A 14,018-nucleotide genomic window follows, 5' to 3' on the forward strand; every position below is an offset into this window, starting at 1 on the left:
AGGTGAATGAAATACACAGGTACCCGCCCCCCCAACCCCATTTCAGCAAGTAATGACTGGTTGAAACTCTACCACTAACTGTACTGATGGGAGGTAAATGGTGAAACTTGAGTCTCATTTCCTATTCTTGGTCCTGTCACTCTGTGAGGATAGTGCTTTAAAAAACTGAAATGATAAAAAAAATCAGGAAGTAGAAAAGAGATTGTAAATAGAAAGCTCAATTTGTCCACTAGCTACATGGTCTGATCTTAATACTCGAACTCTGACAGAGGCTTTGAAATAGTTTCTTTTCTCTAGAAGTTTTGCAAAATATATTCTGTCTATCCTCCCCTTTTAATGGGAATTAATTCTCTGCACAGAGGCAAATCAAATCAGTGTGAAGAATCTATTTTGTAGACCTTTTTAAGGGAAATGCCAGTTACAGTTGTTGGAGCACAGTAAAAGCTCCCTTTTCCCTAGCACTGAGAAAGCACCATATATGGAAATTTTCCTTCATAGAAAAGGTATCTGTGTTTGAGTGTGTATGTGCTGGGAGGGGCAACACTATCTGTGTGTCCCAAGTGTAAATATTTTAATCTACTTAAGCGAAGTATTTGACTAGAGTGTCAAGCATTCCTGTAAAGGTTTTTAAGAAAGAAACATTTATTTATGAAATAACAATAGGTGGATATATTTTAAATAAATTCTCTAGACCTGTTTTTGTCCCCTTAGAGGATATTGTATTTTTAGAACCTGGAACCCTTTAGGTTCACTGTAGAGATAATCAAGATGCCTTTTTTCCTGGTTATAAACTTCATCTTTTACTCAATTTTCCCAATTTGTTTCAGAATATAAAACAGGTTTTTGTCTTTAACTGGCTTTGATCAAAAAGTTATCTGAAATATAAAGGAATCTAAAAAGCTGACCCTGATTGTTCAGCTGATCAGAAAGAATTCACCATTTTACTGGTAGACCCCTAAAACACAGGTATTATACACAAATGGGCAAAGCCAAGCAGATCTGGAGTGGCTGCATCTTCTAGGGGGTGATTAGAAAGGCCACATGGGTCTAGTTGCTCACATGGCAGCCTGACATGGCACACTGAGTGAGTACACACACAAAGGAACAAAGAGTTCTAGTTACCAGTCATGCAAACTATAATTTAGAGAGAGAGAGAGCATTCTTCAGACAGAAAGGCTACCTCCCAAGTATGCCACGCCAAAAATTCCTGATGGAGCATTCCAATAGTATATGGAAATTATTAAACACTTTTTGACCTAGAAGGGTTTTAATCATGACTTTAAGATTTATCTTAGTATTTCACATGCAGCTGCTACCTCAGCCTTGGGATAGCTGGGGAGAGTCTGGATACATTTTTAACATACTCTCACAGATGCCACACAGTTGACTGAAGGATGGCACAGTATATCCTCACTGAGCACGAAGAGACACATTGGATAAAGTACATCAAAATGAGCCACTGATTACTGACTACCACGCTCCAAAATTAATGTTGCTTCATGGAAGTTAACAGTAGACTGTATTTTACTTTAAAGCAAGAACATTGCATCCCTGAAAGTCTCTCCTCAGTATAGATGTAGTTAAAATGGGAAGGTTAAATTAGTTCCTGAAAGATAACCAATGTGCTGAACCAAAGAGCTATTATTAATCTGGATAAGAGTTAAGTAGGTGAAATACATATTTGTTGAGTATGTAGATGTCTTGTATAATTGCGGTTGTAGTGGAATTCATAGTTCATATTTAACATAACGCTGAGGCTTTCTGCAACAACCAAAGACATCATCATAGTTCCCATTCCAAATAAAACTCTTAGCACTTATTTACTAGGCGGGCAAAGGGATAATGATTTTAAGTTAAACTAAAGAGGTGGTTAGAAGTTTATCAAGGCAGTAGGGGTTGCTCAGCGGGGGCAGTGGCAATGAACTAATTCACTGTCTTAATTCTTCTTATAAGCCCATAGACATAATGCTAACTTGTAAACTGCCATCTTAGGACTTAAGAAACTTCATGCACCTTCTAAACCACTCACAACCCCAAAAGCTGAAATGCGGGTCCACTAAATGGCTGTTTTTGTTTGTTTGTTTGTTTGTTTTGCGGTACACGGGCCTCTCACTGTTGTGCCTCTCCCGTTGCGGAGCACAGGCTCCGGACGCTCAGGCTCAGCGGCCATGGCTCACGGGCCCAGCCGCCCCGCGGCATGTGGGATCTTCCCGGACCGGGGCACGAACCCGTGTCCCCTGCATCGGCAGGCGGACTCTCAACCACTGCGCCACCAGGGAAGTCCTAAATGGCTGTTTAGAGGAAATAATTTCCAGTCCAATTTTTCATTTACATTTAGAACAGAAAGGAATGTCCCCAAACCAAAGCTCTTGGAAGTATCTGCTCAAAACAATCAAGGTTTGATTATAAAAGTGATCAGAGGGATGGGGTGATGAGGAGAGGGGTGACAGAGGAAGAGAAATTTGTTCTTGAAACGCTAATTGAGTTGCATCAAAGACAAAAGATGGCTGTCTACAATTTACACACTAACACAAACATACACTTTGTAAGATGTCTTTGTTCTTTTGAATACAAATTTAGGCCATTAGTAAAAATGATCTGTGGTTATTTAAGCTGTTGGCAGACAGAATATGGGAGATATTGTATGCATGTGTGTGTGTGTATACACATTTGTGTGCATGATGGCCTAAAGGGTGAAAAACCTTGGAACCACAGTGTTATAAATAATATAGCTTGATGCCAATAGAAGTTTACTTAGTTAATCCTAGGCTGGTTCTTCTTTTGCCAAACTTGATTTCAAAACCAGGATCTCTTGATGAGATTAGGAGTCGAGAATTTTTCTCTCTTTCCATGTGCTTTACAGCAGGAGCATAGGTGCTCAATTCATTGAGCTCTGTGACGATCCTTTTTGGAAGCGTCTCACTTAGAAATTCACACTGGGGTAGGGGCTTCAGAACTGAGAATCAATTAGTAAGCCTCTACTTCAATTGAGGTTTGAAAAAGAGAAATTATTGGATGTCCCTTGGCACTGACACCTGGGCCATTCTTGCATTATGCTCCCGACTGGCATACAGTAGCTCAAGTCTGGTATGTTTGACATTGTGTAAGTGGGTACTTGGCTTAGGTCTTCTGGTTCTAGAGCCGTTTAATTTCAATGGCAATTAGCTCTTCAGGGAAGGAGTTTACAAGAGGGCAAAACTCAACTTTCTTTCCCATTTTCTACCCTCTCTGATTTTGCTTTCCATTTTACAATAATATGCATATCAATGTTCTTCTGAAAAAGCCATCTGAGACATCATATTGAGGTCCTGACATCTGTACGTATGTATGTGAGATCAGGTCTGAGAGAGGATGCGAAGGTCTTCCTAGTTCTATTGCTTCATGTTAGATTGTAAAAGTCAGCTTAACAGCTATATCATTTAACATGGCCATTTTCTAGACCATGTTAAAGAAATATTACAATATCATGCAAACAGGCTTCTGTTGCAAACAAATCTGCTTTGATGGCCCCTGCCTTCTCCTTCTTCCCTTCACTTTAATTTCTGTGATTTTTGAAGCTAGTTGCCCCATTAAAATCTAATAAAGCATTAATGTCTTCTTGTCTTCACTAGGCTAAGATCTGCCTTCACAGTGCCAAAGTGAAGATTTATTGCCAATTAGTGGACCTTAAGCTAAGATGAACAATAATAAGAATGTGGATACGCTTAAGACATCCCAAATGCTTTCTCCTGTAATTTTCATCTTCTAACTTACTAGTAATGTATGTGACCTAGTTCCCTGACTTGCAGGCATTTATCCTCCAGAGATCTCTTTAGATATGCATCTTTCCCTATCAATATCCTTGCTCAAGAATCTTGCGCTCAATACTTTCATGGGAAGTGTCTCTGTTTTTGAAAAGAGAAAAAAAATCTTTTACATGATCACCAAAAAAGGGGAAAGTTCACTTAATGGAACTGCCCTTCCAAATATGCCGATGTGTGCCTGCTGCCTTAAAGTCCTAGCCGTAAACAATGCTGGGTGGTGATACAGTTGCTGTGTCTCTTTTCAGTCCTCACTTAGAATCGCTGGTGGGATTGGTTTGCTTGTTAATCATATATGGTCTTCAGGAAATCCAGGAGAAAGAATCTCTAGGAGAAAGAATCTGGGTGTTCAAATGGTTTCCTTTCTCCTCTCAAATTGCTTATGGCACCCTAAGATTTTTCTGTAACTCTCAGCTCCAAAGAGAGGTCTCTGAGTAACTTAAGCATGTTTAAAGGCTTACAGAATGGGGATATGCCTTAAAGGTATAAATACTTGGATTGAAAAAGATTAGAGATGATAATTGTCTTTTCCTCAATCTGAGAGCCATGGAGATACTGTTTAACTGACTTCTAGCCAGGTAAAAGAACCTAGGGAGGTGCGAGCAGAAGGCAATGTTTGGGGAAGCAAGTCTACATCCTATGGGAAGAGGTGCTCTAACAAGCTTCAACTTAACCTCTGTTCCAAGAGTTGGTAATTGTTCCAGAAAGTCGTGGTGGTATATGTCATGGGGGGGGGGGGGTGGAGCTCAGGCCTTGGAATCCCACAGCTACTCATATCCTTCTTGGTTAAGACTCTTGTTACATAACACATTCAGCAGATACCTCTGTCTGTCAGTGCCCTCAAATATTCAGAATGTTGGGTGGTGCAGTCTTGGGTTAGGTATTCCTTATTTAAACATCTAAACTAAGACTACTGTTATTCCTTATTTAAACATCTAAACTAAGACTACTGTTAAAATCTACTTCCAGTCAGGTAAATATTAATCTCTTGGTAAATTTGCAAGGGCCTTAAACAATATTTCAAGTTCTTTATAGTCAATGGTCTTCTCAGTTATAATAACACTGAAAAATAGATACCTTTCCTGAACAGTAAACCAACCAGACCCATGACAGTCTCCCTAATCATGAGTAACATTTCCACTTGATTTTCGATTGAGAGTAAAGCAAATAAGGCCTCCTGAGATCTCGCCCTTCTCACACCACACACACAACCAATTTCTTGGTTATCATCCCTACAATTGAATAGCATAATTTGAACCCGTAGCCCAAAACTCAGTTGTACTGAAATTATAATCAGAGGTCCCAGCAGTAGCTTAATCTAAGAAACCTGAAACAAAAAGAGCCTAGAAGACAAATAACAAATCACATGCAAACATCTGATGTTTATAGATGGATATTCCTTACAAAGTTAAGATCACATATTGTCACTTATTAACACTGGAAATCTCCCTGGATTTGAATGCATGTTCGAGCCACAGACATCAAAGATTTCCCTCAAATAATTATTAGGCAGTATAAATGAAGGCTAATTGACCATTTATAAATGTTATTTTTAGCAACCAACCCCTCTGGAGCTGCCTGTACCGGGACACTAACAGCCACAGTTGGGCTGCGGTGGAGGAGGGGTTTCCCTAAGCCTCGTGTTCTGCTTTGCGGCAGTGATGGCTGGATCTGTCTCCAAACTCTCGGACATTTTGTCGCAGATGATATCCACGAGACGCTCAAATGTCTGCTTCACATTAACGTTATCCTTGGCACTTGTTTCAAAAAACTCAAAACCTGGAAGAAACACAAAGAAACACAGCTTGGTCACTTCATACTTCTGCGGAAATTAAATGGGACATGGTGATGGTAGGACAGCAGTGGCTGGTAGGTTTGGTTTGGGTGGGAGATGAGAGGCAGGATGAGGTGCCATTTGAACAAATGCTACCATCTTGCTATCCATTAACAAGAATTATAAAGTCGAATTAGTGATGTTCACATCTTATTTTTCTCTAGACAAAAAAAAAAAAGCCTTGGCAAGAGTTAGTTAGTAAGGACGACACGAAGAATCCTTGACACAGTCTGTCTCTGCCATCTCTTCCTACAACCCCTAGATCAGCATGCAGCCTCTTCTAATCTTTTCTAGGTCTGGGGTTATTTGGCTTTTTTTTTTTTATTTCCTCATTTCAGATTCTACCAAAATTATTAATTTTCATTTTTTCTTTAACTTCAGGCTCAGAAGACTTCATGTTCATATTCTGCTGTGAAAGGGACTCCCAAACTCCAACATAATGCAGCTCTAACTTTTTCCATGTCTGTCCTACTGCTGCCTAGTAAAGTGTTTGAGGGTAGGCCTTTGGTAAATTTCCAGTATTTAACTGGACATAAGGTGGCACTAAAGAATCATTGGATTTACCCTAAGCGTGCTCCAGCCTCCTTTAGGAAATTTGAGTGGTGTTAGCCTAACAGCCCTCCAGGGCTTTGTATACCATTGCAGCTAGCCACTGGTGCTGATTTTTCCATATCTTCTGTTACCTGTCAGCAGCAATGTTTTATCAACATCTGGGAAAGGACACGATAAATTTCAAATAAGCTGCCAGAAGTTACAAAAAAATGCGGTGACAGTTTCACGCATCGACTGATGTGTCACTGTACCTGGGTAGAAGCAGCCTTAGTAGGCTGCTCTGTACACAGCCTTGTCACTATTGTTTGCATTCACATTCCACGGGCTGAGCTTGCCAGTCAGTTGCCATGACAACCTCCCCACTAGGCCAGCCAGAGATTGCTCTGGTCCATCCAGGGAATGTTGATTTAGGATGTATTGGGTTGAACACAGAAATGCTGTCCTAATCCATTCTGAATTTTACACCCTATAAATCCTTCTGGTTACATCTGGCTCTATCTCTGAGGAGCCACATGGATTCAGAATGATTAAATCATGTGATTTCATCCCAGCTCCTGGGGCCAAAAGAGAAATAAAATGGATTAATATTTTGAATCCATGTCAAAATCGCTCTCATGAGCTAGAAATACTTATTTTCTTAAGCAGTATTGAAGATAAACAACAAAAAGCAATTTTCGTGAATTAAAATTTAGTTAAGATAGATGATGATATCTGAGCTCGAATTTCTTTAGTTACTGTGTATTCTACTGTTAAAATCTGAGTGAGTAACCGCAGGATTTGAGCTGTAGGAGCGAGCATGAGTTAAGCCAGGTTCTATAAAATAGCAGAGAATATTTCAAGCCCTCTTTGCCTTGTATTTATTTCCCTTGCATTTGTCTCTCTGGACAGCGTTTATATAGCTCTCTTAAATTCCTAATTTCTTTACAAAATTCCTATCTGGCATTAACAGAATTCTCTTTTCTAATGTTTGCAATCTATAGGGCTAGATCATTCACCTTTCAGCAATTTGATCCAGATTTTGGAAAGTGCAATTGCTTAGAATCCATACTTGCCTAGATGTCAGAACTATTTGCATCCTTGTGGGGATTTTCTCAGTGTTGACAGGAGGGTGCTTTAAGTCACAAGATACCAAAACCCCACTGAAATCAGGATCCCTAAATGAGACTTTGTGACAAATTATGGGATTTTTTTTTCTCCAAAGGTTTCACTTTTCTCTCATCGCTTCTGCTGACACATCTTTTATTTATTAGCATGATTTGGGGGAAGGCACTGAACTTGAAGGGTATCATAAAAGATTTGGCCGTTGTAAAACAAACCACAGTAATCCGTGCAAACCTTTATCAAATGTGATTCTTTTAATCTGGGCTTAGAGACACACAATGCTGCTGGTGTACAACTTAAGGTCAGTAAAATGATCCTTGAGCCCAGGAGCCAGAATGCTCTGTGTCTTGACCCTAACCTGGAACCCCAGGAAGAGAACACCATATTATAACAGCCCTCCATTTATCCAGCATGGCTGGAGAAGGAGATGCCATAATGTGGTGAGAGGGATGGATTGTCAGATGGGAGATTTAGCCATAGGAGCAATACTTACTGGCTTTGTGACCATGGGAAAGTCATGTTTTTATTCTTATGTCCTTTATTTATGACATTTGTCTTACATTAGGCTCAAATGAGAAAATATATGTAGAAGTGCCAAGCAAACCAGAAAATGCTATTATATAATTATACAATAATTATATAATTAAATAATACTATTATTATAACAACGATAATAGTAAGAAACTAACATTTGGGAGGTTACTGTAGAACAGGTGCTATTTAAAACACTGTATCTGTAAGGTAGGTGCCAGTATTTTCTCCAAATTATTGATAAGGAAATAGAGGCACAAAATGGCTGAGTACTTTGTTCATTTACTTGATCAGCCAGTAGTGGCAAAACTGGCATTTGAACTAAACCTGAACACTCTCCTCCTCCTTCAGATACTCTGCAGAGCCTACTGTTTGGTTCCAGTTGAACTGGAAGTTCTATGTTAAGTAATACAACAAACTTTCATCAATTTACATAGAGAGTGATGAACTAGATTTAACACTCCGGGTGAAACATCTTTTCTTAATGATCCCAAAGGTACTCTGGTATTTTGTGCTGCTTAAGGTTCATCAAGGTGGCCATCAGGACAGCTTAGCTATATGTCTATAGAGAAATATGTGAAAGGTTCTGGAAATTAGGCCTCCTCTCATTGACCACATGTGCTGTTGGTCATAAAATGAGATATTCAGGATGAAACTCAACACCATTATTTTAGCATAGAGTTGTTTGGATGCAGGGCGAAGCAAGTTTACTGTGCAACAAATGATTCTCCACCCTGGGGAATCAGTATCTACAGCCAAGCAGCTCTATGTGCGACCACACTCCACACCTATGGGTGTCCATGGTGTTTAAAGCTCATGAACTAAATTGTAACCACAAATTCAAACACTTCAGCCTTTATTCTTCTCTTGAGTCATTGTTGGGTTTTATGGCCATTACCTAGCAATGTATCATACTAAATTCAACTATAGCAGCCTGACCTTGTTCTTAGAAATATTTAACCTCCCATTCATACACGCGAACATCAGTGGAAAGCCAGCACTTCAGCCAGTGATCCCTAGGAAACAGTCTTTTTCATAAAACTTTGAAGATCATTTCCAATTTACTAGGTAGGACAGCGTGATTTGGCAGATCAAATAAGTAGCCCAAGGTCACAGAGCAAGTTGATTGTGAAGGGTGACAGAGATCTCCTAATAAATAGGTTACTGACTTAGCCTACAGCCTTGGACACCTGTCCCTCAGACTATATCATCCTGTATTAATAATCGCAGCATACACATGTTTTCATCAACAAATCAGTGAACACTTTCAGTTAATCACAGAAGCACTAATCATCCATTCTAATTTCTCTCTGGCACAGACAGCACTGTTCCAAGCTGGATAAGCCTTGCACCATGGTTCAGAACATCTTTTAAAAAAAATTTTTATTGGACTATAAGTTGATTTACAATGTTGTGTTAGTTTCAGGTGTACAGCAAAGTGATTCAGTTACATACATACATTCATTCTTTTTCAGATTCTTTTCCCGTATAAATTATTAAGAATACTAAGTAGAGTTCTTGCTGGTTATCTATTTTATATATAGTAGTGTGTATATGTTAATCCCAAACTCCTGATTTATCCACCGCCACCATATTTCCCCTTTGGTAACCATAAGTTTGTTTTTGAAATCTGTGAGTCTGTTTCTGTTTTGTAAATAATTTCATTTGTATTTTTTTAGATTCCACATATAAGTAATATCAACAGATATTTGTCCTTCTCTAAGTGTCTTACTTAGTATAATAATCTCTAGATCCATCCATGTTGCTGCAAATGGCATTATTTCATTCTTTTTTATGGCTGAGTAATATTCCACTGTATATATGTATCACATCTTCTTTAACCATTCCTCTGTCAGTGGACAGTTAGTTGCTTCCATGTCTTAGCTATTGTAAATAGTGCTGCAATGAACATTGGGGTACATGTATCTTTTCAAATTATGGTTTTCTCTGGAAAAAACACAGGAGTGGGATTGCTGGCTCATATGGCAGCTCTATTTTTAGTTTTTTAAGGAACCTCCATACTGTCCTCCATAACAGTTGTACCAATTTGCATTCCCACCAACAGTCTAGGAGGGTTCCCTTTTCTTCACATCCTCTCCAGCATTTACTGTTTGTAGATATTGTAATGTTGGCCATTCTGACCATTGTGAGGTAACACCTCATTGTAGGTTTGATTTGCATTTCTCTAATAATTAGTGATGTTGAGCATATTTTCATGTGCTTTTTGGCCAACTGTATGTCTTCTTTGGAGAAATGTCTATTTAGATCACCTGTCCAGTTTTTGACTGGGTTTTTGGTTTTTTGATATAGAGCTGCATGAGCTGTTTGTATATTTTGGAGATTAATCCCTTGCTGGTTGCTCCATTTGCAAATATCTTCTCTCATTCTGTGTGTTATCTTTTCACTTTGTTTATGGTTTTCTTTGCTGTGCAAAAGCTTTTAAGTTTAATTAGGTCCCATTTGTTTATTTTTGTTTTCATTACTCTAGGAGGTGGATCCAAAAAGATACTGCTGTGATTTTTGTCAAACAGTGTTCTGCCTATGTCTTCCTCTAAGAGTATTATAGTGTCCAGCCTTACATTTAGGTCTTTAATCAATTTTGAGTGTACTTTTGTGTATGGTGTTAGTGTTCTAATTTCATTCATTTATGTGTAGCTGTCAAGTTTTCCCAGCATCACTTATTGAAAAGACTGGCTTTTCTCCATTGTATATTCTTGCCTCCTTTGTTGTAGATTAATTGACCATAGATGCAAGGGTCTATTTCTGAGCTTTCTATCCTGGTCCATTGACACAGCAATTTGTCTTTGCACCAGTACCATACTGCTTTTTTTTTTTTTTCTAATGTTATTTATTTTTTTGGCTGCATTGGGTCTTTGTTGCTGTGCATGGGCTTTTCTCTAGTTGTGGAGAGTGGGGAGTACTCTTCATTGCTGTGTGTGGGCTTCTCATTGCCGTGGCTTCTCTTGTTGTGGAGCATGGGCTCTAGGCGCGCAGGCTTCAGTAATTGTGGAAAGCAGGCTCAGTAGTTGTGGCACATGGGCTTAGTTGCTTCGTGGCATGTGGGATATTCCCAGATCAGGGATTGAACCTGTGTCCCCTGCATTGGCAGAAGGATTCTTAACCACTGTGCCACCCAGGGAAGTCCCTACCATACTGTTTTGATCACTGTAGCATTATAGTATAGTCTGAAGTCAGGGAACCTGATTTCTCCAGCTCAGTTTTTCATTCTCCAGAATGCTTTAGCTATTTGGGGCTTTTTGTGTTTCCATACAAATTTTAAGATTTTTTTGTTCTAGATCTGCAAAAAAAAGCCATTGGTAATTTGATAGGGATTGCATTGAATTGGTAGATTGCACTGGGTAGTATAGTCATTTTGACAATATTGATTCTTCCAATCCAAGAACATGGTGTGTCTTTCCATCTGTTTGTCTGACAATATTGATTCTTCCAATCCAAGAACATGGTGTGTCTTTCCATCTGTTTGTCTTCAATTTCTTTCATCAGCATGTTATAGTTTTCAGGGTACAGGTCTTTTGCCTCCTTAGGTAGGTTTAGTCCTAGGTATTTTATTCTTTCTGATGTGATGATAAATGGGATTGTTTCCTTAATTTCTCTTTCTGATCTTCCATTGTTAGTGTATATAAATGCAAGAAATCCCAGTGTATTAATTTTGTACCCTGCCGCTTTACCGAATTCATTGATGCGCTCTAGTAGTTTGCTGGTAGTATCTTTAGGATTTTCTATGTGTAGTATCATGTCTTCTGCAAACAGTTTTACTACTTTTCCAATTTGGATTCCTTTTATTTCTTTTTCTTCTCTGATTGATATGGCTAGACCTTCCAAAACTATATTGAATAAAAGTGGTGAGAGTGGGCATTCTTGTCTTGTTCCTGATCTTAGAGGAAATGCTTTCAGTTTCTCACCATTGAGAATGATGTTTGCTGTGGGTTTGTCATATGTGGCCTTTATTACGTCGAGGTAGGTTCCCTCTATGCCCACTTTCTGGAGAGTTTTTAATCATAAATGGGTGTTCAATTTTGTCAAAAGATTTTTCTGCATCTACTGAGATTATCATATGGTTTTTCTCCTTCAGTTTGTTAATATGGTGTATCATATTGATTGATTTGCGTATATTGAAGAATCCTTGCATCCCTGGGATAAATCACAATTGATCATGATGTATGATCCTTTTAATGTGTTGGTGGATTCTGTTTGCTAGTATTTTTATTGAGGATTTTTGCATCTATGTTCATCAGTGACATTTCCCTGTAATTTTCTTTTTTTGTGGTATCTTCATCTGGTTTTGGTATCAGGGTGATGGCAACCTCAAAGAATGAGCTTGGGAGTGTTCCTTCATCTGCAATTTTTTGGAAGAGTTTGAGAAGGATAGGCGTTAGTTCTTCTCTAAATGTTTGATAGAACTTGCCTGAGAAGCCCTCTGGTACTGGGCTTTTGGAAGATTTTTAATCACAGTTTCAATTTCAGTGCTTGTGATGGGTCTGTTCACAGTTTGTTTCTTCCTGGTTCGGTCTTGGAAGGTTGTACCTTTCTAAGAATTTGTCCATCTCTTCTAGGTTGTCCATTTTATTGGCATATAGTTGTTTGTAGTAATTCTTATGATACTTTGTATCTGTGGTGTCAGTTGTATCTTATTTTTCATTTCTTTTTTTTTAAACATCTTTACTGGAGTATAATTGCTTTACAATGGTGTGTGAGTCTCTGCTGTATAAAAAAAGAGAATCAGCTATACGTATACATATATCCCCATATCCCCTCCCTCTTGCATCTCTCTTACACCCTCCCTATCCCACCCCTCTAGGTGGTCACACAGCACTGAACTGATCTCCCTGTGCTATGCAGCTACTTGCCACTACTATCTATTTGATATTTGGTAATATATAGTTCCATGCCACTCTCTCACTTTGTCCCAGCTTACCCTTTCCCCTCCCAGTGTCCTCAAGTCCATTCTCTATATCTGCTTCTTTATTCCTGTCCTGGCCCAAGGTTCTTCAGAACCATTTATTATTATTTTTTAGATTCCATATATATGTGTTAGCATATGGTATTTGTTTTTCTCTTTCTGACTTACTTCACTCTGTATGACAGTCTCTAGGTCCATCCACTTCACTACAAATAACTCAATTTCGTTTCTTTGTATGGCTGAGTAATACTTCATTGTATATATATACCACATCTTCTTTATCCATTCATCTGTCGATGGACACTTAGATTGCTTCCATGTCATGGCTATTGTTAAATAGAGGTGCAATGAACATTGTGGTACAAGACTCTTTTTGAATTATGGTTTTCTCAGGGTAGATGTCCAGTAGTGTGATTACTGGGTCTTATGGTAGTTCTATTTTTACTTTTAAAGGAACGTCCATACTGTTCTCCATAGTGGCTGTATCAATTTACATTCCCACCAACAGTGCAAGAGGGTTCCCTTTTTCCCACACCCTCTCTAGCATTTATTGTTTGTAGATATTTTGATGATGGCCATTCTGACTGGTATCAGGTGATAACCTCATTGTAATTTTGTTTTGTATTTCTCTAATGATTAGTGATGTTGAGCATCCTTTCATTGTTTGTTGGTAATCTTTATATCTTTGGAGAAATGTCTTTTTACGTATTCTGCCCATTTTTGGATTGGGTTATTTGTTTTTTTGATATTGAGCTGCATGAGCTGCTTGTATATTTTGGAGATTAAGCCTTTGTCAGTTGCTTCGTTTGCAAATATTTTCTCCTGAGGGTTACCTTTTCATCTTGTTTATGGTTTCCTTTGGTTTCCTTTGCTGTGCAAACGCTTTCAAGTTTCACTAGGTCCCATTTGTTTAGTTTTGTTTTTATTTCCATTTCTCTAAGAGGTGGGTCAAAAAGGATCTTGTTGTGATTTATGTCATAAAGTGTCTGCCTATGATTTCCTCTAAGAGTTTTATAGTGTCTGGCATTACATTTAGGTCTTTAATCCATTTTGAGTTTATTTTTGTGTATGGTGTTAGGGAGTGTTCTAATTTCATTCTTTTACATGTAGCTGTCCAGTTCTCCCAGCACCACTTATTGAAGAGGGTGTCTTTTCTCCATTGTATATCCTTGCCTCCTTTGTCATAGATTAGTTGACCATAGGTGCATGGGTTTATCTCTGGGCTTTCTATCTTGTTCCATTGATCTATATTTCTGTTTCTGTGCCAGTACCATACTGT

At 38.6% G+C, this 14,018-nt stretch overlaps 1 protein-coding gene across 1 annotated transcript in view; it reads right to left on the reverse strand.

Annotated features, from left to right (window-relative positions):
- Positions 1-5,162: 5,162 nt before the first annotated feature.
- The window catches only part of RAB3C (RAB3C, member RAS oncogene family), a 301,149-nt gene continuing 292,293 nt past the window's right edge, over positions 5,163-14,018 (reverse strand). The window contains exon 5 of the mRNA XM_032629175.1: positions 5,163-5,579. Coding sequence (XP_032485066.1) covers positions 5,392-5,579 — 188 coding nt within the window. The 3' untranslated portion in view covers positions 5,163-5,391. The remainder of the gene's footprint in view (positions 5,580-14,018) is intronic.

The sequence above is a fragment of the Phocoena sinus genome, chromosome 3 (assembly GCF_008692025.1).
Source record: "Phocoena sinus isolate mPhoSin1 chromosome 3, mPhoSin1.pri, whole genome shotgun sequence".
Classification (NCBI taxonomy): domain Eukaryota; kingdom Metazoa; phylum Chordata; class Mammalia; order Artiodactyla; family Phocoenidae; genus Phocoena; species Phocoena sinus.